This window comes from Coturnix japonica, chromosome 8, assembly GCF_054131305.1.
Source record: "Coturnix japonica strain WE chromosome 8, WE-NBRP24, whole genome shotgun sequence".
Lineage (NCBI taxonomy): Eukaryota > Metazoa > Chordata > Aves > Galliformes > Phasianidae > Coturnix > Coturnix japonica.
Window position 1 is genome coordinate 4,688,181 of NC_140670.1, and position 20,607 is coordinate 4,708,787.

Consider the following 20,607-nt stretch of genomic DNA (forward strand, 5'->3'; position numbering starts at 1 on the left):
GTTATTGCTTGCACAGCAAGAACGTCATAGTGCAGTTTAATCCAATTATCATCCCATGGATACGCACATGAAAACCACACTCTGTTGCTTCTTTTTCAGCGTTATCTACTCTCAGCAGAAATCTCCCTTGAAATCAGGTTGATGAGAGAACAGCACTTCTTTTCCTGCTTCCTCGCATTGCACAGACTATAGACTACTTGGTCTGTTACTAACTCCACCCAGTAGTTCCTTGCTTGCATCAAATTGCAATAATGGCCTTTTACTGTCTCTCTCTTTATGAGTTTTAGATTTATTAAAGGGGACTGTAGATTACTGCGTGGCACACAACGTACAAGGAGTATAGAGAACAGATGCTCAGCAGACTCTCCTGGGTTCACTTCCTACTGCAGAGCATGGCCCTCCCAGACTTTTTTCTGCTGCAGGGCCCAAGATTCACAAAAATCTGCCACACTTAGTTATTCTTACTGTCCTGGTACAGAAGGCTGTACGCCATTTCATAGTGCCCTGAAACACAAAGAGCTCCTACGACAGTGCAAGGAACTCAGCAGGCTCTCTGTGCTCATCCCTCATTCCCCTTTATTTGTTTTTATTTAGGAAATAAACAAATACAAGTGGCCAGTATTTCATAATTCGGTCAAAAAGTCATTTCCTTCTCATTAGGTCAAGAGTGCTGCATGTTCTTCCTTTTACTACAGTAACACTGCCCAGGCTCATGGTTTTGAGTGCAGAAGAGATGGTCACGGTTAAGACAGTTTCACACATTGGCTGGGAAACCTAAAATTGCTTATACCCCCAACACAACAGAATGCCTCCAGGACAGCTGCTGAGCTGAAGATAATGCCAAGGACAAAAGGGGAGTGTATCAGAACATACCCACTACATTTGCAAATAGCTAATTTGTAGTACTCCACGAACATCACCTCTTCAACAGATGCAGTAGACCCAAATGAGGCCAAGGATAACATGTCAAGATAACAAGCTTCAGCTCTGAATGCAGCAGTGAAAGGTCTGGGCAAGGCAGTGTGCCCCTCAAACAACATTCAGAGAGCTGCACATGCTATTTCTTGAAGCTTTATCCATACAGGACTTGCAACCAGAACCTTAGCTGGAGACTTGATCACAGGATAAGGCTATTTTAGTACACAATAGCAGAACTATGGCCATCATCCACTCCTTTTTCAGTCAAGAGTTACCATCTAAATCGAGACCATAAAACCAGTTAGCTGAGTTTGCAAAATAGGGTAATTCATCCTGAAGCAAGGCACCATTTCCCTCTCCGATCCCTGTCATCTTCTGTCACCAGCAGAGAACAGTTTACAGAACACAGGCTGCCTTATCGTGATTTGTGCTAGATAGGCTGGAAGAGGGCTAAGCATAATGAGTCAGTTCTTGCAACTCTGTGCAAAAGCTTCCAGGCCAAAACACATCTTTCAGGCTGCTGGCTTGATTTGCTGCCATGGAGGGGGAGGGAAGTCGCTAGAAGTCTTCTGCACTGCCTGAAGCTGCATGAATGCTAATTAAAATAAGGCAATGCAAAAAGGAAAAAGAAAAAGCATCAAGCTGCAATGAAGAGCTGCAGCAGGTTATTGAGAATTAAATAAGATTAATGAGTGGTCTGAATGGGCAAACCTCCTGCACATTTCTCCTTTCCCGTAACCACGGGAGCACGAGGAACATTTGGGCGCTTGGTAATTGGCTAACACTCACATGTTATCCTCTGCCCACAAACTCAGACTAACTCAGGCAAGAGAGACAGAAAAGGCTGCACAAGCAGTATTAATTCTGCCTCGTGTCTAGGCTGTAAAAATGAGTTACTAAGTTCTTTAGAGGAAAGAACACACAAAGACAGGTCATCACCCTATTGAAAGTTACACTATAATGCATCCAGCAAAAGTTCACAATAACAATTGTGCGGGCAACCATGAAACCATGACTTCCTAGCTTTCAAGTGCCCGACTCTCACCTAACATAAACCTCTGTTACACGCTGGAGTTATTTGCGTCTCTTACATCCTGGCTTTGTTTTCAAGACATGTAACAAGAGTGAAAAACAATTCCTATTATCTACAGTGGTAACTGCTTCCTTGCATTCACATTATACGACAGCGGGGCTTGAACTCTGAACTTCCAAACAACTGCTAGAGCAGTTAGCAGAGTAGTCATGAACTAGCAACAGGATGAAGAGCTGTTCTCCAGAAGGGCCAGATGAGCACCACAAATACCTCTTCCCAACACTACACAGAGTCTATCAGCTCTCAGTTCCCAGGCACTCAGGTAGAGGTAAGGAAGCTGCCAGATTGGAGCTGGGACAGAGAGTGCCAAACCTGCCTTTTCACTCCAATCCCCCAATATCACAGATGTAACCTCAGGGACAAAAGCATGTATGAGAATTAGGGTAGGACATGCCCTTACCACAGCCTTAGAAACATCAGTATTGTAGTTAACGTTATATGGAGCCATGATGTGGCAAGGTGACAAGTACCAGCTATGACGATTCTGACACGCAGCTGCTAGCAAAGAGGGGGGAAAAAAGAAATGTTAACCGTTGGGAGTTGTCCAAGCTGCAAGTACTTTATCAGATAGGACAGTTGTCAAAAAGCAGAACAAGGGGAGGAAGGTGTACTTCTTGAACCCCAAGCACCACGCAGTTACTGCAGGAGAGCAAAAGGGCAGATCAAATAAAAGTTTATGGGCACATTTATTGATCTGTTGACTATAAAAACCTCGTTTATTAGCAAGTCAGTTACCAACCTTTAGAACTTCAGTACGCCATGCTCAGAGCAGGTACGTGGAAGTAACAGAGGTCTACAGCCCCAGGAAACCAAAGTCTAAAATAAGAACTGGAGGAGCTATCACTTTAAATCACCCAGCAACCTTCCCTTGTCCTGTTGCATACAAGAAGAGAAGCTCTCCATCTCTTACTGCTAAACACAGAGCTAGGAAAACGTAGCTGTGAAGCTAGCTTTAACAACTGTAAATTCTCTTCCTTGGCTTTAAATATTTGCTGTCCAAGCTCTATCCTTGTGGGCCCACAGAAGCAGCTGCCCTATTTAAAGCAAGACATTCCAGCTTCCTCCCCCTCTTCACGGCACCAACAGGACAGCGGTTTCTGCAGAGCTACATTCTTGATGTGACAAATGAACAAATACCCTCTACTGAACATGATAGCTCTTAAATAGTAGAAGATAGCTATGTTAGCACACAGTGCTCTTGGGTGCAGCCTGGCACTTTGAAACAAGAGCTGTGTTCCCAGCAGAGCACAAAGGTTTCACCTCACCCAGAGACTGTGCCGACCTTTCCCAAGCATGCTTGGTTCACAGGTCCCCACTCACCTGCCTGAAGAGATGTGGTCTGAGGGCCAGGAGGCTTCTTCCCTTCCCTCTGCTAATACTGCTGAATTAAGTCAGACCGTTTCAGCACGTATACACGCACTGGCATAAAGCAGGCTGAACTTAAATACTGAAACAGACTGAGAAGTAGCCTGCTTCTATGGATTCCTTGGTATGCACGTGTAGGCAGCTATCACGACCACACGTTGCCTTGCAGCGATTCACTTGCTTTACTAGAAACAGGTCACCACTACATCTCCTATTAAAATGAATTCTCAAACGCTGCTATTTTTCTGCTTCCACATCTGTGTGCTGCAGCCTCCTCTAAAAGCAGTCCTTTGCAGCACCTCTGCCTACGCCTCCTCACCAAGCAGTCTACATGGATGGAAACAACCCATCATCGGTGAAGATACTCCTTAAAACAACTGCAACCACCCTCTTACAATTACTTCTTCCAGATCCAGATTCCAGCACAGGCGCAGGCTACCCACAGAGGTGGTGTCCCTGCAGACACACTGCAGGCAGCTCATTCTGTTTGGGCTGTAGCAGCCAGCACCCTGCTTTGTGCTCAGTAGACAGTATCCCTCATGTGCCCAACAGGAACAAACTCCTGGTGTTTTGCTGATGTAGGCAGCATCATTTTGATCCACAAACTGCAATGGTTCTCAATGGCTCCAGCTGAGGTGGTTTGCTTTACCCGCAAGTGAAGGCGGCCTTCTTTCTGGCCCAGGTAACTGAACATATCAATACAGAGAAAATAGTTAAATAGAAGATAACCTCAACGTAAGTTCATCTAGAAGCATTTCATTTCTGCACTACTTCTGTTCACCTTTTCTACAAGACTGCCTTGTAAACAACCCCTTGTCTCAAGGACTGGTAAGATTTTCCTTCCCCCGTTCTCTGGAGGATCATTAGCCTATCCCAAGGTAATAAAGTCTCTTCACAGGCCGGAAGTGCAGTGAGCTAAGTCACCAAAAAGGGGCAGTCTTGCTGCTGTTCTCGCTGCTTATCAGTTTAACTGATAGAAAACTTCCAACGAGTCAATTGTATTCATCCACATCTGGAAAACACCAGCACAGCGTAAGATAAATGGCTAAACAGGAGGAAAAGCCTTTCCTTCTTGGCAGCAAAAAGCTAGTGTATCAACACAAGCTGGATGCAGAATTGCATACCTTACACTAAACCCCACAACCTGCAGTAATCCTCACCTTGTCTGAAACATATGGAGTGCTTAGGCATCTATACTTGGCACCATGTGGTTCTTGCCTGAAAGCAAGCATGACAGCAGTTAATCACTGAGGAGCTAGAAACCCCCAAGACCTTTCTCCTGTACTTTCACCTATTAAGCATTTAAGCACTTTCTCTCCTCCCCTTCTCCCAGACAAAGGCGTCCTAGTTCGTGCACAAACAATTGTGTACACACCTTTTCCTTTCCCCTTCATTCTTCAAGAATCACCAAGCCCCTTTTCCAGATGGGGCATGAGCAAAAAACATTCAGTTTCACAAGTGACCTGGCAAGACTCCATAAAGAAGAGAAACTCTCAGTAGCATTAAGACCCAATTCCTTCCCCTCTGACAGGCTCTAGTAACAAGGGCACTCTTGCTTCAAGTTGTTGTCAAGGGTCTTGCTCACAGCTTTTCACATGAGTCTAAGCAACAGGCAAGTGAGAAAGCTTGTGCTGAGAAAGGTTAACATCTAAGCCATGATCAAGCTTACAATCCTTGCTCTCTGGCTTTAGACAGCAACAGTACTTGAGGATTTCACAGAATAGAAACCCACCTGGCACTCAGAGGCATCTGTTTAAGCCGACTCCTTCTACTGAAGAGTAACCATTCAGCCTGGATTGTATGATTCTTAACCTCATCCAAACAAGAGTCGCTGGGAAACCTCAGAGGAATCTTTACTTCTAGGTTTAACTGGCTCCCGCTGAGCTCCTAACTCAAGAGCTGCTGTTTTGTCTAACAGCCCTATCTTGGGAATTATCAAGTAACACTACTATGCAAACACGCTGTTAGCTCAGTGTACATAGCTCAGCCAGTTTTATGCAAGGTATTTCCACAAAACACATAACATCTTCAGTAGCTTACATTAATAACCTGCCAAAAACAAAAACAGAACAAAAAGAGGGTCTCAAGGCTCCTTTTTCATCCCGCATCAAGATTGCTACAGTCATCTGTACCTGGTGCAAAGAGATGACATATCAAGATAATATTAAAAAAACCAACGTGATAAACTACAACGGGCAGATGGCTGGTAAGGAAACAAGACTGTAATTACAGTTTACCTTCAAGGACCATAACCCGCAACAGCTTTCCTGGTGTGTGCTATCCAAGTTACTGATAATGGCAACTGGAGATGAGTCTTGGATAATGAAAACCCTGATGTCCCATGAGCAAATAAGCATGGGGACTGAATAGACTGAAAGAGGAGAAAGCTCTAGACAGCATAGATACAGGACTGCCAGTGCTGTACCATTCAGATATGAATTAAGCAATAATAATAGACTTGTACATGAAGAACAGCCACCTCAACCGTGTGGACCCTCACCTTGTTGTAGAACTCCTGCTCCCTGGGACCTCGAGGTGGGGGCTGCAGCTGCTTCAGGACAGTCCCATCTGGATGCTGCAGTATACCTAGAAGAGAAGCAGTTCCTTCAGGGACAGGTTTTAAGGGCGAGAGCTTTCATTTCATTCAGAAATGGCAAATAAACATCAGGGACAGCCTATTTGTTCAGTTCTACTGTTTCCAGTACATGCACAGTAGAGAAGAAATTGGCAGCTCCCACACAAAGCCCTTAGCAGAGGTTTGCTTGCATTCCTCTTTTTCTAGCCATCAGATGACTTTCCGCATCTAACTCTGTTCAAGGCCAACACAGTAACAGGGAACTGTCATTAACAGTCCCACCCAAAAAAAACATACAGTTGACTATGGAAGATTATACAGACACTCCCTTTTTAAATAACTGATAAGTTGCTTTTCCAGCAACCCTAAGAAGTTAAAGGAGCTAGCACCAAGTTTAACACATTTCTCACAAGCTTACATACCACGGCCCACAGACATATCCCTATACAAGCAGCATCCAAAGAGCACTTCTACCTTACTGGAAGTAACATCCCTGCAGCACTTTGCACTTGCTAGATACTACTGTCTCTATCACCCATACTTACAACACAACACCCTTCCACACGCGCCAGAAAACACTTAGTGTGAAGGTTTTGCAGGACATGACACGTTTTGAATGAATTACTTAGAATCACAGCACTAAAAAAAGGTTTTACAACACACCTCAAAATCGACACATTAGTACAAGTTATAAGACAAGGCAGAAAGACCAGGCAAACGTCCCTAGAAGTAGAACCCATATACTGCTCCATTGGCAAAGAGAAACCCAGAAAGACAAATCACACTGAGTGCTTTCCACCAGAACACTGCGCTTTGGATCCAGGTGGATGACAAGAAATTGATGTAATACGATGCTGTCTGAAGTCCCCTCGTCCTCTGGATTTCTTGACTCCTTCCCTGCGTCTGCAACAGAGACATGCAGGAAGCCAAAGACTCATCTTTCAGCACCCCCCACAAAATCCAAAACCTTCTCCTTATCTAGAAGATATATACAAGAGTCTTGCACAAACACACTCTAAAAGGCAGCATATCTCATCAGCTCCTGCCTCTCTCTTCCTGCCTATGGAACAAAGCCACAGCCCAAAGCTCAGCACCTTAGGTACTACAGCATTTGCTCTCTTTGGAGGAAGGGACTATTGAAAAGAGTGTTCAGCCACAGGTCACTCCTAATGCCCAGAAGTCTGACACGTGTGGTGTAGAGAGGCTGCTGCAGCCCTTCTTTTGCACAGCAGTGACAGCCACAGCATGTAAATGGAAAAGGTTATTGGAACAGAACTGATGGCTGAGACTTTTTAAGGTATACTTAAACAAAACAATACTGTGGATACCTTCAAGTCCTCCGTATGTTTGTATGTAGGGACAGTAGGGAAGTTGGGCACAAGAGGACAACAATGACACACAGGAGGAAGCTGGGCAAAAGAAGGAAGGCTCCGAGTTTCAACCAGCAAATGCCGGTATTCCTTACCAGTGCTATCAATAACTACATATACCAACACATCTGGCCACTAGCTTCATAACAAAGACACCATGGGAGCAGCACTGCAGAATTATACATGACCCTGTATCTTTAGCATCTCAACTGCCTGTACTTCTACGAGCATCATCTGTAAAGACACAGAATGAGAAGATTCAGGGACAAAAAACAAGAGAACTGCGCATATCACAGAGCAGCTCTGGTCTTCACTACAATATGAAACTCAAGTTCCTATGATGTGATCAGTACCCCTGCAAGGAAGCACGAGCCTTGCTCTTAGATACAGGGTCTGTGGCTTTATCTAATCCATTTGAGCTGTGCCCGCAGTATGGATGCACCACCCAGGTGACAACAGCGATAAGAAGTGATGTGCCAAAGGTGAGTCCTTTTTGCCCAACCCCACCCCATACTACAGAATACAATAAATGATGTACAGGAGCCAACAAACCCCCTTGACGTCTACTGCACTGGTGCAGCAGGGGCAGGGTGTGAGAATTAGACTGCTGTGTAAATTATTGGACATGCCTTGAACATGAGCTGCAGATAAGGCCAGCTCACGGTGCCACTGGCACTGCAGTTCCACCCACTGACAGCAAAGGGCTGGTGAAGTTCAGCCCTCAGCCTGCTCAGCTCCTATGGGCAAGGTTCAGAGGCAGCATAACAGCGTGTTCCCCTTACAGCTGTTCTCAAAAGTCACCCTGGAAGCTGAATGGATGAGTACATTGGGCTCAAAGGCAGGAGTTGTACCCAACTGGATGACTGGGAGGGGTGAGAGCATCCCTTGGCAGCATTAGCTCTGCACTGACCGTTGCCAATGCTGAAAGAAACCTTTATAGGAAGGGCCAGCGCCTCTGAAATCAGAATGAAAATCAAGAGCTGGTGGAAACACGCTTCAGTAAACACTAAATCCTCACAGCATCTGTACCACTGCGCTGTTCATCAGCTCTGGGCTTGCTCATAGCACCAAGTCGGTGAGCACCTCACAAGTTGTCCCTTTCCATCTAGACTCACACGTGCATTTGCAGAGAAGCTGTTCAGCTGCTCCGGACACGGTTCGGCCCGGGGGCCGCCTGCGGCTCAGCGTCGTGTGGACGCAGCTCCCAGGCCTGCAGCACGGCTCCCTTCGCTTCCACCTGTTAAGGCATCAGGTCAATGGAAGCCGAACCACGGCTGCCAGGAGCCCGCCGGTTCTGACGCAGCCCTGTCATCACAGAACGACCAGAAGAGAAGGGAACCACGCCGGCCCGTTCCGATCCCCCCACGGGAGGCAGCACGGCCAGCGCCCCGCGGCCCCACCGACCCCCCGCCGTTACATAACCGCGCGCAGCACCGACCCCGGGGATGCCGCGCCGCTCCCGGCCGCAGGTAGGCACCGCCGCCACAAAGCAGCACGCAACCCCCCCGCCCGCCGGCCCCGCTCACCGCCTTTATCCTTGCCGTACATGTGCCCGGCCACCTGGTGCGACAGCGGCACGCAGCCGTTCAGTCCCCGCCGCCGGCCCCCCGCCGCCGCCGGCAGCACGGCCACCGCGGGGCCCGGGGCGGCGCCTCCCGCCTGCTGGGCCGCGGCCTCCTCCGCCTCGCCGCGCCCGCCGCCCGCGCAGCGCCCGCACCCTCCCTCGGGGTGCCCGGCCGCGGGCGGCGCCGGCCGCGGGGGCTCCGTGGCCATTTCCCGAGGGGGAGCCGAGGGGCTGCGGTGTCGCGGCGGGCGGGGCTCAGCGGGCGCTGCGTGCCGGGCTGCGAGCGGCGACGGCCCGCGACTCCATCACCCCGCTCCGCTCGGCGCGAGCCGTGCCGTGCCGTGCCGTGCCGCTCCGAGCCGTGCCGCCCACCACGGCGCTGAAGCAGCGACAGGCGGCGGCACCGCCCCGCTCCGCCCCGCGCCGCTCCGCCTCCGCCCGCCGAGCGGAGCAGCTGCGGGGCCGCCAGGGGTCGCCGCCGTGAGGGGAGGGCCGGGGCCCGGAGCTCCCGCTGCAGCCCCGCCTCAGCGGCTCGATGGAACGGGGCGAGGGCTCGGCCGCCCGGCGGCTCTGTGAGCAGGAGCCCGCCGCAAAACCCACTGTAGGTCGGAGTGCTGACGCCCCGAGGTTGCCTCTCAATGGTTGTTTTCTCTCCGTTGGGCCCACGAACCGAAGCACGCAGATAGTATCGTGCCTCTCAAGTGGATAAGAGCCTTTAAAACGGTCTGGAGCGCCTGAGGCTCGAGGCCTGATATCAATAAGGACTGGATAAAGGTTTAATCACCATTCTGAACGTAACCCCCCCCGTGGGTAGATGCAGGCCTGCATTCGCTCACAGCACCCCCGAGCCCAAGGCTTTAATACGCATCTCTTTTCACAGGGCTTACATCAGCTCTGTTTGCCACCCTGTTGTTCCCGATGTTCCCTTTTGCCGTTTGTTTCCCATTTCAGTGGGTACCCATCTAACTGTGTGACCTACAGCTTGAAGTCCTACTAGAAAAGAATAAAAGGAGCATTAGCAGGTTAAAAATGGGAATTAAAAGGATCTTCAAAAATCTAGTCCTGAATGAATACCTTGCAGATAGCCTTGGAGCTAACAGAAGTGGAGCTGGAAGGGATGAAAGAAATACAAAAGCGTGAGTAATTGGAATAAGTAAACACTGACTAGTTCCTTTTTCCTGGTGTTTGCTTTAGTCAGATTTGTGCATATAGGAATGGAGTGACGTCGGACTCAGCTCACTCATTCCACCCTCACGCTTCAGCACATGGAGTTTGCTAATCTAATCTGGGAGTTTATCCTAAAATAAAACAAGTGAAACCAAGTGAGTACCAGAAAACAGAGATAACGAGCTTCTTCACAAAGCATGACTTCTGTAGGAGCTTGCCCTGAATGCTGAAACTACCAGCAAGACTGCATGGGAATCAGCTCAGCTCAGGGCTCTGCAATTGCACTGAAAGAGAAAGTGAAAGAGGGCTGCAAGCAGCCCCTCAAAACACAGGCAGGATATTGGGAATCCACCAGCAGCGGTGGAGGAGCGGAGAATTGCTTTCAGCTGAAAGAAAGCCCTTCAGAACAGCTAGTTAATAACTAACCGCAAGATGCAGGGTAGGTTAGTACAGGAAATCAGCTCACTCTCCGTGGAAGAGCAGGGGGCCATGAGGTAAGCAGAGCGGTGCTGACAGCAGGCACCGCTGGGTTCTTCAGTGCTGTGGCTCACTGCCACTTGTCCTGTTTGGCCCAAACCGCCACTGCTCTGCCAGGGCCATGAGGTCTGAACAAGAGAAGCAAATCCTGCTGCCCGCAGAGCCACTTCCTGCAGCACACGGCTGTGCTTGCGTAGCTTCTGGCGGCCAAAAGGATTGCAACAGAGACGGCAAAGACTGAACAAACGTTCTCTTTCCTAGCTATCACCTCTTCACTTCGGCATCAAGCACCACGACGGGAGCCTCTCATTAATATTTTACTTGGTCGTGACTAATGCAACCTCTCCGACATCACTCTCCGCCCTAGCAACCAGGTATGCCTGTGGTTCTGTAGTTTGAAAACAGAGCAGTGTTATCATCAAACAGCCTACGCTCTCCAGAGATAATACAGAACACTTCAAAAACGACTTTGACATTAATTTGCTTCAGTTGTGCGTTTTCTGGATCGTCTTTTCTACAAACTGAACCGCAGCTCTGGATTTTGAGACGTCTGTTTTTAGGAAGAACTTTAGGTTGGATATTAGGAAGAACTTCTTTACAGAACGGGTAGTTAGGTACTGGAATAGGCTCCCCAGGGAGGTGGTTGAGTCACCATCCCTGGTTGTGTTTAAGAGCCATTTGGATGTGGTGCTCAGGGATATGATTTAGTGTAGGGTTTTTAGAGTTAGGGTTCTGGTTAGGCTGCGGTTGAACTTGATGATCTTCAAGGTCTTTTCCAACCTGGGTAATTCTATGATTCTATGACAGGTCTTCTAACATAACTTCATATAGCTGCAGACGAGGACTCACAAAGCTCATTTCAATAGTTCCTTTCTTCCTCAATGTTAGACGTTTGTTAGTTGACATTAGTTGTTAGACAACCCAATGTTGGCAGAAGAACTTCCCTGTGGATCAAAGTAAGATAACAAAGGCATGGGAAAGTAATCCAAACCAAAGCTCCTCAATGCGGAACCTAGAAGTAGCTGTCACAGCCCACAAAAGAGATCCTGAAGTCACTGTTGACAGTAGGCTGAGGTCATCAGCCAAAAAAAGCCAACAGAGTGTTGGGCAACATCAGAAAGAGCACTGAGAAAGACAAAAGGCATCACTGAGCTGCTCTGCATCGCCTCAGCGTGCCACGTACCAAGTCCAGCTGGTGCACTTGGCCTCTCACAGAGGATGGGAACACACCCTTGATTAGTCAATGCAGATGTTAGAATTAAACCATGATTTGTGATGAGCCTAATGGGTTTTTGCTGCCTCCAAGCCCAGAAAACAGCAACGAGAGAAGTTTAAGTTTGACATCCTGGGGCAACAAGTTATGCTTCATTCTGAAACAGCGGCATTAGCCAATGTCTTTAGCACTATCTCCTGATCTCATGGATTACAGGTAGCTAAAGATTACTCCTTTGGCCTTTCTAAACAAATCCTTTGCATGTACAGCCTTGTATCTTTATCAGGCTGTTGCTCAGGTCTTACAGATGCATGATGGCATTTTACCAGTCACATCCTCATGCTTTAGGATAACCCCAGTACTTGATTTAAACAATTAACATGCCAAGAGGTTTGTTTAAAACGCACCCATGTCTTTCCCTAGAGGCTAGTTACATTGCCTCCATCTGAGGTAAAACCAAGCATCTCTTCATTGACTACACCCACTGCCAACCTGCTCTTCTATTACACAGTATTTTGCTGCTTAGGGTTGTCTAAAAATAACTAAATTTCAACCCTTAAAAAGTACTTTAGCCGGCACAGATGCCGGAGCCAAGAAGGGATTGAAAGATCACGACCACACAGTTGGAAAAGAGCAACAGATTTAATCATTTCTGAAGTGTAAGCCTGCACTGGCCATTGTCTAGAGCAGGAGCACCAGCTGTGATCACAGTGCTTCTTGACCAGGTTTTAGCTATGTATGGTTACACTTGCCAGCTGTAGAGAAGTATTTGAGAGAAGTTAAGATTTCACAAACAGCTCAAGAGGAGAAAACACAGTAACTAACAGATGTCTGCTGAAGGCATGTAACCCCTCGGGCTCCAAGAGCCAGTTCTCAGCTAACTCAATGACCAAAGCTAAAGAACAGACACTACTACTGCTATTATAAAATGCTCTATTACTGGAGCGAGCAGCGGTGATGCAGCACTGATTCACATTTCAACATGTTAGCTAGCTGTATGACACTTAAAGGGAAATCCCAGTGCAACTGCTACACGACTGTGTAAAATCGATCTCACAGACCCCTACTTCTGCTGCCGGTTGCCCCATAAATACCACAAAGAGGTCCAAATCGCTAAGGTAGCCCAAGGTTTTCACTTCCAGAGCTGCACTGCCAACACCAAGCCCCACCAATTGCATAGCGTTCAGCTCCTCCTGGCGGAGAGGTGTGTCATCGCAATGCTGGCCTCTGAAATCCACCCAGCTTAACGGCACTCGAATTACAACGTGCAGGAAGTATCTCCGAACCTACAGCTGCCTTCTGTGCTAGAAACACCTGAGTACTCGGCACTCACACTATTGTGATAAGGCAGAACTGACTGCTGCAAAATCAATACTTGAATTTGTTCACCTTTCTAAAAGATATGCTGGAAAATAATGATGTGGAGTAGAAATATGCTCTTACTCTTGAACAGAAATCCTCAGCTATTTTGAACTGTGAAAGACAGTTACTGTATTTTCAAGTAAGAGTTTCTGTGTGATGTAAAGACACGCATTTGCAGAATCATTTCTGGATGGTTTAATCTTAGCAAAGGTGAAACCAATAATATCTTTGAGATTGTTTGGTGGAAAGCACTGAAAAGATTGCAGAGAACACTGGATCAGCCAGGCACTCAGACTAGCGTGAGACTATAACCTACCCTGCTATGGAGGCAAAACAACAGAGCAGTGCTTTGTGGTGCTCTTCGAGATGACTGGCAATTTTATTTACTTCACTTCAGGCATCTCTTTTCATTATTGTGTTCTAATAGCTCACATATAAATGTAGTGGAAATTTTAGGTACAGAAAACTGTACGTGCACAGAAATAAACCATGAACATTTAATGGCAACGTTTCTCAGTGTGACGCTTCTCCCAAACGAACCCGCCAGGATGTAAATCAGCAAAGATTCTGCTTCTGCTCCCAGGAAGAAGAGCTTCTCATGGAGACCCCCTCCCTGATGCTCAAGCACCACAAAGCATTTCCCTGTCCTACTGCAGGAAACAGTCTTATGACTGAGAAGATTCATCTGAGATGTCAGGACTTTGTCTCTTAAACACAAACGCAGTTTTCAGTGAAGTTGCATTGCTTCCAAAGCAGCCCGACTCCGCTGCTAACAGAAAGTCTCAGAAGGAAAACCCAACCCAGACACAGGTTTATGGTTACAGCAGCACTGGATTACAGCTCTACTTACAGCGCAATTCTTCCTCGGAACAAACAGCACACCTATGAGAATTCAAACATGACAACCTTGAGATCAAAGTGAGCTCAATTGCATCTATATGAAAAAAAACACAGAAATATCCAGTGCCACATTCTAGTAATACAGAGAGAACTTGTTTTCGGATAAAACAAATATATTTGATAATTTAAGATTAAAACCATTTTCCATATCCATCAGTACTCAGGCACATAAAAAAAAACTAAACAAAACCAACAACAGGTAGCTTTACAGTCAAGATGGGAAGAGAAAGATGAGACTAAATATATTCAATTGCAACCTCTTACAAGTAGAGGTCTGTCACAGACAGCAGTTGACCCCACTCAAATACTCTACCTGCAAACCCTCCTGCCTTTAGGTCTGTGTTGCCTACCTGCTCTGCCAACTAAGACCTCAGCCTCAGAAATTCTCTTGACAAGCTGCACATATGCTAGTGGGACCAGGTTTAATACAAAACTGCCTTCTGCCATCACACTCTTTGGGTTTTGCTTTATAGTCATTTATACTATATACAGTTGATAAATCAAAAGCTAATTAAGGAGACTTGTGGCCATTTATGCAACTGTGTTAGATAAGGCAGACAGGTACCATACAAAAAGAGGACATGAGTCCTCCTTTGTCTCATCTTTCCTTTTGTCCACGTTTCTACCTGTCACCAAAGCCTGTCCAAGTTTGTTCTTTTGGTAAAATTAGCTGATCCACATTAGCAGTGAGCCCAGGAAGGCAGGAGCTATTTAAGACACGTAGAGCCTAAGGCCACTTAATAAGGAAAGGCGTGCCTGCCCCCTCTGCAACAGCAGGAAGCATCTTCTGGAACCAGCCAGACCAATGAAGACGACGGTGGGGTTTTACTTTTTCTTTCAGCTTCTGAAATAAATCAGCACAGCCTCCCTGTCCTGCGGTCTGGGGAAGTTTGCTCCACTGTCAGAGATTGCAAAGGAAACTAAGTGTTTCTAGCAGTAAAAACAACCCTGCAACCCCTCAGCCATCACTCTGAGCACTTCACATCCTTCCACTTGTTTATTGAGAAAGCTCTCACAGATCATCTTCCTAATCCTGCTCTCAATACAGGCCTGCAGTTCTGGTAGTACATTCATGCTACCGCATTGTAGTAGGGTCAAGTTTCAACACTGCTGTAAAATCAAAGGCAAAGTTGCCCTTTAGCCCCATTATGCTCTAAGCATTTCACATTGTCTGTTCATAATCAGCAGTTTTAAACACGTTCTTTGACAGAGCCCACACCAGACAGCCATGTAACAAGCCAAACGTGACATCTGCAGAAAATGAAGCATAATTACAAGTTAAGCTCCATTCTGGCACCATGATTTCCTTCTCACCACTGCTTTCTAAGTGGAACCCTATCCAGACAGACAACTTTCAAACCTCTCAGAACCACCTGCTGAATGTGTCTTTTCCTGAACAGCCTCATACATTCTGTGCGTCAGTTTAGCTTCATACTCAACAAGAGGGTACACACACATCACAGGACAAAAAATCCCAACTATGACTATTTAGTAAATTATGCACTGTAGTGATTAAAACAAGACAAGCCCCAGAAAAAATAAACAAGCCTGATGTATAAACTACACTGGAAATTCTTCAGTGACACGACAATGAATTTGTGGTTTTTCCCCCAATTACAAGCGAGCAGAGGATATGTCAGACATTCATTGCGCAACTTCTACTGTCCACTCTACGCCTCCTTCCTCTTGATGATCAGAGGCCCAACGTTGTCACCAGTTTCGTCGTTGTGCTGTGTGTGAGAGCCATCACACAGCGGGAACTGAAAAAGAAAGAATAAACACAGATTAAGCACATATCAAGAACACTCACAGTCAGAATTAACAACCGACACTCCAAGTTCAATGGAACATCTTACTAAATCCACAAGAAGCTTGTTAAAAAACAAAGCCACTCGACTCCACCACATTTGGTGTTCCAGCCTCAGGTCAGCATGGTAAAAATGCAGGTTACAGCTGAAGGTCAGCTTGGACTATCCAGAGTTTCTTGCTCTCAACACTCCATCTTCCTGAGCCACAGCCAGAACTGAGTGCAGTTACAGAAGTCAAGTGAGCTGAGGAAATGTAACACAATTAGATCCTAAGCTTTTTCCCCACGCTCCAGTTTCTCTTAGCGTGTAACAAGTGAAAGTACAGCTTTCCTAGCTAATCTCTTACTTAAGAGAGACGCTGACAGATAAGTCCCACCGCCAGACAGCTAGAGTAGCAGGCCTGACATATGTCATCTGACATAGCCAGCTTATCTCACCAATACTCAAGTCCATTTGCAAAAGCTGGATTCTACATCAGGATTCTGACCTGACAATGGAAATAAAACACACTTCCTGCTGACAGTTATTCATCGGGGTCTTGTAAGGGTAATATTAAGGAAGTAATTCAAAGAAATGTTTGTTCCATCAACAAAACTGGAACAACCCGGTCAGAGCAAGACCCAGAGGGACTCCTTTAACCAGCTGTAACTGCCCAGGTCCTGGACTGCTCAAATCTATTCTGCTCCCAGACAGCTCTTTTCATATGCAGGAGCCAAAGGACATTCTGTGAAGCAAAGAGTTAGATCAGAGCCTACCACTTCTCAAGGATGTGTTTTCAGGGCTCTGTGCCCTTTTTGCAGAGGAAGCTCTAGAGACAGTCGCATGTATCACACCAGTATTTGTATTCACTTTCTATTTTGTTCGCTCTGGAATAGTCGGAATCTAAGTTGGCTATTACTCAGATTGTGCCCTTAGAGCATCAATATTCCCTCACAGTCACCACCAAATCAACTCTGACATTCTGGTGGTTCCACTATTCACTGACCAGTCATAGCCCTTGATTAAGATTAATGCCCAGTCACCCATGCTTAGCTAGAAAAGATTTCCAAGCATCGCAAGAAAGGAATATCCTGAAGACAACATACTAGTGAGAAAGAACAGTTCTGAGTACTAAAAATAAAGGCATATGCCTGCAGGGTAGGGTGGAAGCAGAGGGAGTGGTGAGAGTTTTGTTTTTCCACAGTTACAAAATGTCAAAACCCATGCTATAAATGGCAGGTGAATTTTCTAAATTAAGAACCCCCAGATTTTGGAGAACAGGCACGTAAGCTGATTCACACAGGAACTTCACTGTCAAATCAGTGATTAGTGACTCAGTGAGTAGGTACAGACAGGCACTTGGCAGAAATTAAACCCTAATATGTAGGATACTCATCAGCTTCTCACCCAGATGTTCCTGGGCCAGCTGTTTCTCCATACACCACCACAGTCTATCTGCCTTTGCAGAAGCACCTACCCAGCTTACAGTAGGCACATCTCACATGGCCCAAGAAGGCAGGCCCGCAGTCCAGCTGCAGCAACATCACTTGAAATTTGCAGGTGACAAAAAAGTGGAATTCATAGTCATTAGCTTGCATCGAGGTGTCTTTAACAGCTACCAACTCGGACAGCTTTGCATCCTCTGGGTCGGCTGGTGTCTAAACCACCAGCTCCCAGAGGATGGAACACCAGGCACAAAAAAGCAAGCCACATACAACACAAAAAACGCTGCTTTTTTATTTAGGGCATCTACTTGGTCACCTTCAAGTCTGCAGCTGGGCCTGACACAGCATGTTTATCCTTGTTTAAGACACAGCAGGCTAGCAACGGCGGTCAAAGCTCAAGCCCTGAGGGAATTGCCCAGTGGTCTGGACAGCTCAGTTTATTTCCCTTGACACCAAACAAGTTTGCTTCTTCTGATGCTCTGCAGCAGTACTCAGCCTGCAGCCTGGGGACTAACACTGCTCTGGAAGACACACAGATTGAAGATAATTACAAATAAACCAATTAAGACGCCCCCCCACCCCCCTTCTCGATCAAAAGCTTAAAAAAAACAACACAGAACAGATGCTGTGCATAATGTTACAGGTTCCATTAACAGCCTCGTGCCTCCGATCAGGCTCAGTCTGCTGAGACAAACTTACACAGTCAAATAACACACATTCTAAGAACAGGCTCCTTATATGATATCCCTCATCTACTTCCTTTTAGCATGAGATTACATGCTAACAACAACACCCCTCAATACATGGCAAAAGACACTTGATCAGATTCTGATTTCACTCCAAAAAGATAGTATCAAACAATAGCTGGAATAACAGCAAGAGCTGCAGTGCAAACCCTACATCCAGACATCCCTTCTATTTTCTACAGAGGAGGCAATTAAGTATAAATACCAAGGGTCAAGTGACATTTATTTTGTCACAAGTACTGAAGAAGGTGCCTACGGTATTTTAACCTGGATTAAACTCCCGTTCAGATACTACCACCAACTGCAAATATTAATGCAGCTTTTTTCCTCCACCCTTCTCTGTTCTGAAGCTGTGGCACTTAGAGCAGCTTCCAATTCTAGCTCTCAGTTGAGATTTAACCCACACATTAGCACCTCAACTTAAAAACAGCTTTTAAATGCATGCCAGTTGTAAACAGACTACTCTCTCTGCCTTCTCTCATTACAGAACCCAGAACTAGCACTACACATGTATTAAGTAGCTCTCAATGGCGTGAAAGGTTAGACTTAAAGCTGATCATAACAGTGTTTCTGAAAGGTCAGATATCACACTTAACACTAAAGCGAAGCAACCGAGGCACGTTCACATGCAAACAAGCTGGACAAACCCATATCGAGGTCGGACCCTTAATTTCTCATTGAAACTCATAGTTTCAATGGCTTTTCTGTAGGGCTACCCCCAAAACCGTGGGTTGCAAAGACAAATGCTTTAAGTCCATCTGCTTAGATTCTTCCGTGACTTAGATGACCTCCATCACCACTGGAAACAAATCTGCTGCTGTACTCCTTTGTGTGGCAAAAGGCAGTTCTCTATGGTACACAGCAATACTGCTACAATAAAAGCAGGACAGCACCATTACCACATGCACAAGCAACACTCCACTCAAACCAATTTTGTATTCTCCCTGTCCACGTGATTTAGCAGTGAGCTCAAGCATGTCAAGTGACTATTTGACACCAGCTCTGGTATACAAAAAAACCTGTTAATGCTTTGCTTTTACCCACACAAATTAGCAGCAAGGAATCTTCTAAATGACACAGTAAGCTTCCAGCTTCCCCCAGTAAAAGGTACTGAAGGTCCTCTCAAGACCGTGGTTCCTGGGCTCTCCTTCATCTATCAACAGACCAATCATTTTGGATCAACCACAGTGGCAAAATGGAACCTGATATTTGTCTGTAGAGCAGCTGGACTCTCAAGTGAAACTGCTTCTTCACAGCCACAGGAACATTGTTTTAGCTATCAGTGCTGATCCGAAGGTTTCACTCTGCATAAACCTACATAGCTTTAAGGACTGAAATACTGCTACATCTCACTGCAGAATAGCTGAAGTGAAAAGAAGCTGGTTTCTGCTAAATGAAGCACTAAGATGGTTTTATTGCAAAATGAATAAGTTCTCCAATGCTGTTGATGTGCACGGCTCTCTTACCTTCTTAGATCTCCAACAACGGCAGTACACGGCCTTGTCTCCCAGATCTTCCATATCAAACGCATGGACTACCTTGGGGTTATCCTTCTGGATATGGAGATTCACCATTGCCTTGCAGCATTTGTCTTTAGAGAGAAATTTTCTGTATGCTAGATACCCAATGGCAGCTGCTCCAGCAGCTAAAGAGACCGCAGCAATCCATTCAACTACAACAAGAGGGAAAGAAACCTCAGTTTATTGACCACAATATCGTAATCAAACCAATCCCAGCAGTGACTCCGCACTCAAGACAACACCTCTAACAATCCAAGAGATCTTTCTGTTCTGCAGGTCAAACACAGCATTTCAGAACAATATCGCTCAGCACATTAAACTACAAGCAAAAAAAGCCTGTTTAGAGTTTCAGTTTTAGGAAGGTCACTAAAGACAAACACACAGCATCAGCAACACAAACAGATCCCTCCAGGGCATGGGCACTGAATAACTCTTTCATACAATACACGCTGTAACCAAAGTAAAGAGATGTTTGGCAATGGGGAAATTATTTAATGCATTAACATAGCACAAGAGTAAGAAATTCCAAGGAACTTGGATTAAAAGCCTGTTGTAGTGGTATAGGAAAGAACACGGATCCAGAAGGATTATACTTAATGGCACAAATTCAGCCACGTTATGTCCCAGCTATATAAAAGACAATTACCATTACAACCACCGCTACCTCCCACCTGTATTTTCACGCCCCCCAGGCAGAGCGCAGACCAGGCCGCTCCTCCCTCACTAAGCTCACAAGAACCGCATTAATTCCCTCAGGCTTAGAACTTGTTGATCCCTACCCCCTTAAACACGGCGGCCCTTTATGTAGCGCCTCACGGCCCGCTCCCCTCACAGCCAGCAGCGAAAGGCCCACGGAGCCGGAGGCCCTGAGGGCGCCGCCGCCATTTTGCCGGCAGGGTTTACCGTGCGGGGCGGCTCTCCCTCCTCTCCCCCTCAGCCCCACACAGCCCCACAGCCCTACCCACCCCGCACGGCGCCATTCTGCCCCAGCCCCATGGCTCCCGTTCCGCAGAGGACACACACAGCTCCGCAGGGCGCACGCGCCGCAGCCCGCCCCTTCTAAAGGCCGTGAAGGCAGCGAGGGGAGGAGCTCCGCAGGGCCGCA

General features: G+C 46.6%; 2 protein-coding genes and 1 long non-coding RNA gene across 7 annotated transcripts in view; 1 reads left to right on the forward strand and 2 right to left on the reverse strand.

Annotated features, from left to right (window-relative positions):
- The window catches only part of IPMK (inositol polyphosphate multikinase), a 25,006-nt gene extending 15,719 nt beyond the window's left edge, over window positions 1-9,287 (reverse strand). The window contains exons 1-2 of one of the 5 annotated variants that reach the window (XM_015866202.3): window positions 8,848-9,287; window positions 5,877-5,962 (exon numbers count right to left, since the gene is read on the reverse strand). In XM_015866202.3, the coding sequence (XP_015721688.1) occupies window positions 5,877-5,962; window positions 8,848-9,094 (333 nt within the window). In that variant the 5' untranslated portion in view covers window positions 9,095-9,287. Of the gene's footprint in view, window positions 1-4,536; window positions 4,566-5,876; window positions 5,963-6,750; window positions 7,878-8,847 lie in introns of those variants that run through there. The other 4 variants (XM_085553823.1, XM_085553821.1, XM_085553822.1 and 1 more) reach the window with 4 other exon arrangements.
- LOC116653594 (uncharacterized) lies at window positions 8,005-14,398 on the forward strand. Its single transcript, XR_004307716.2, has 2 exons — window positions 8,005-8,790; window positions 10,791-14,398. It is a non-coding gene; the product is annotated as an uncharacterized LOC116653594 (long non-coding RNA).
- CISD1 (CDGSH iron sulfur domain 1) lies at window positions 14,100-20,533 on the reverse strand. The gene is made up of 3 exons (XM_015866195.3): window positions 20,468-20,533; window positions 19,449-19,654; window positions 14,100-15,764 (listed from the first exon to the last, which is right to left on the reverse strand). The coding sequence occupies exons 1-3, from the start codon at window positions 20,496-20,498 to the stop codon at window positions 15,675-15,677; spliced, it is 327 nt and encodes a 108-aa protein (XP_015721681.1). The 5' UTR covers window positions 20,499-20,533; the 3' UTR covers window positions 14,100-15,674.
- Between the last annotated feature and the right edge of the window lie 74 nt (window positions 20,534-20,607).

Bases quoted from the DNA above. Each gene is read 5' to 3' on its own strand.
- CISD1 (XM_015866195.3), bottom strand. From the start codon at position 20,498: ATGGGGCTGGGGCAGAATGGCGCCGTGCGGG. The intron at 19,655-20,467 runs GTGGGTAGGGCT...CTCTTGTTGTAG, and splicing joins GCAGAATGGCGCCGTGCGGG to TTGAATGGATTGCTGCGGTC. The intron at 15,765-19,448 runs GTAAGAGAGCCG...TTTCTTTTTCAG, and splicing joins GTTGTTGGAGATCTAAGAAG to TTCCCGCTGTGTGATGGCTC.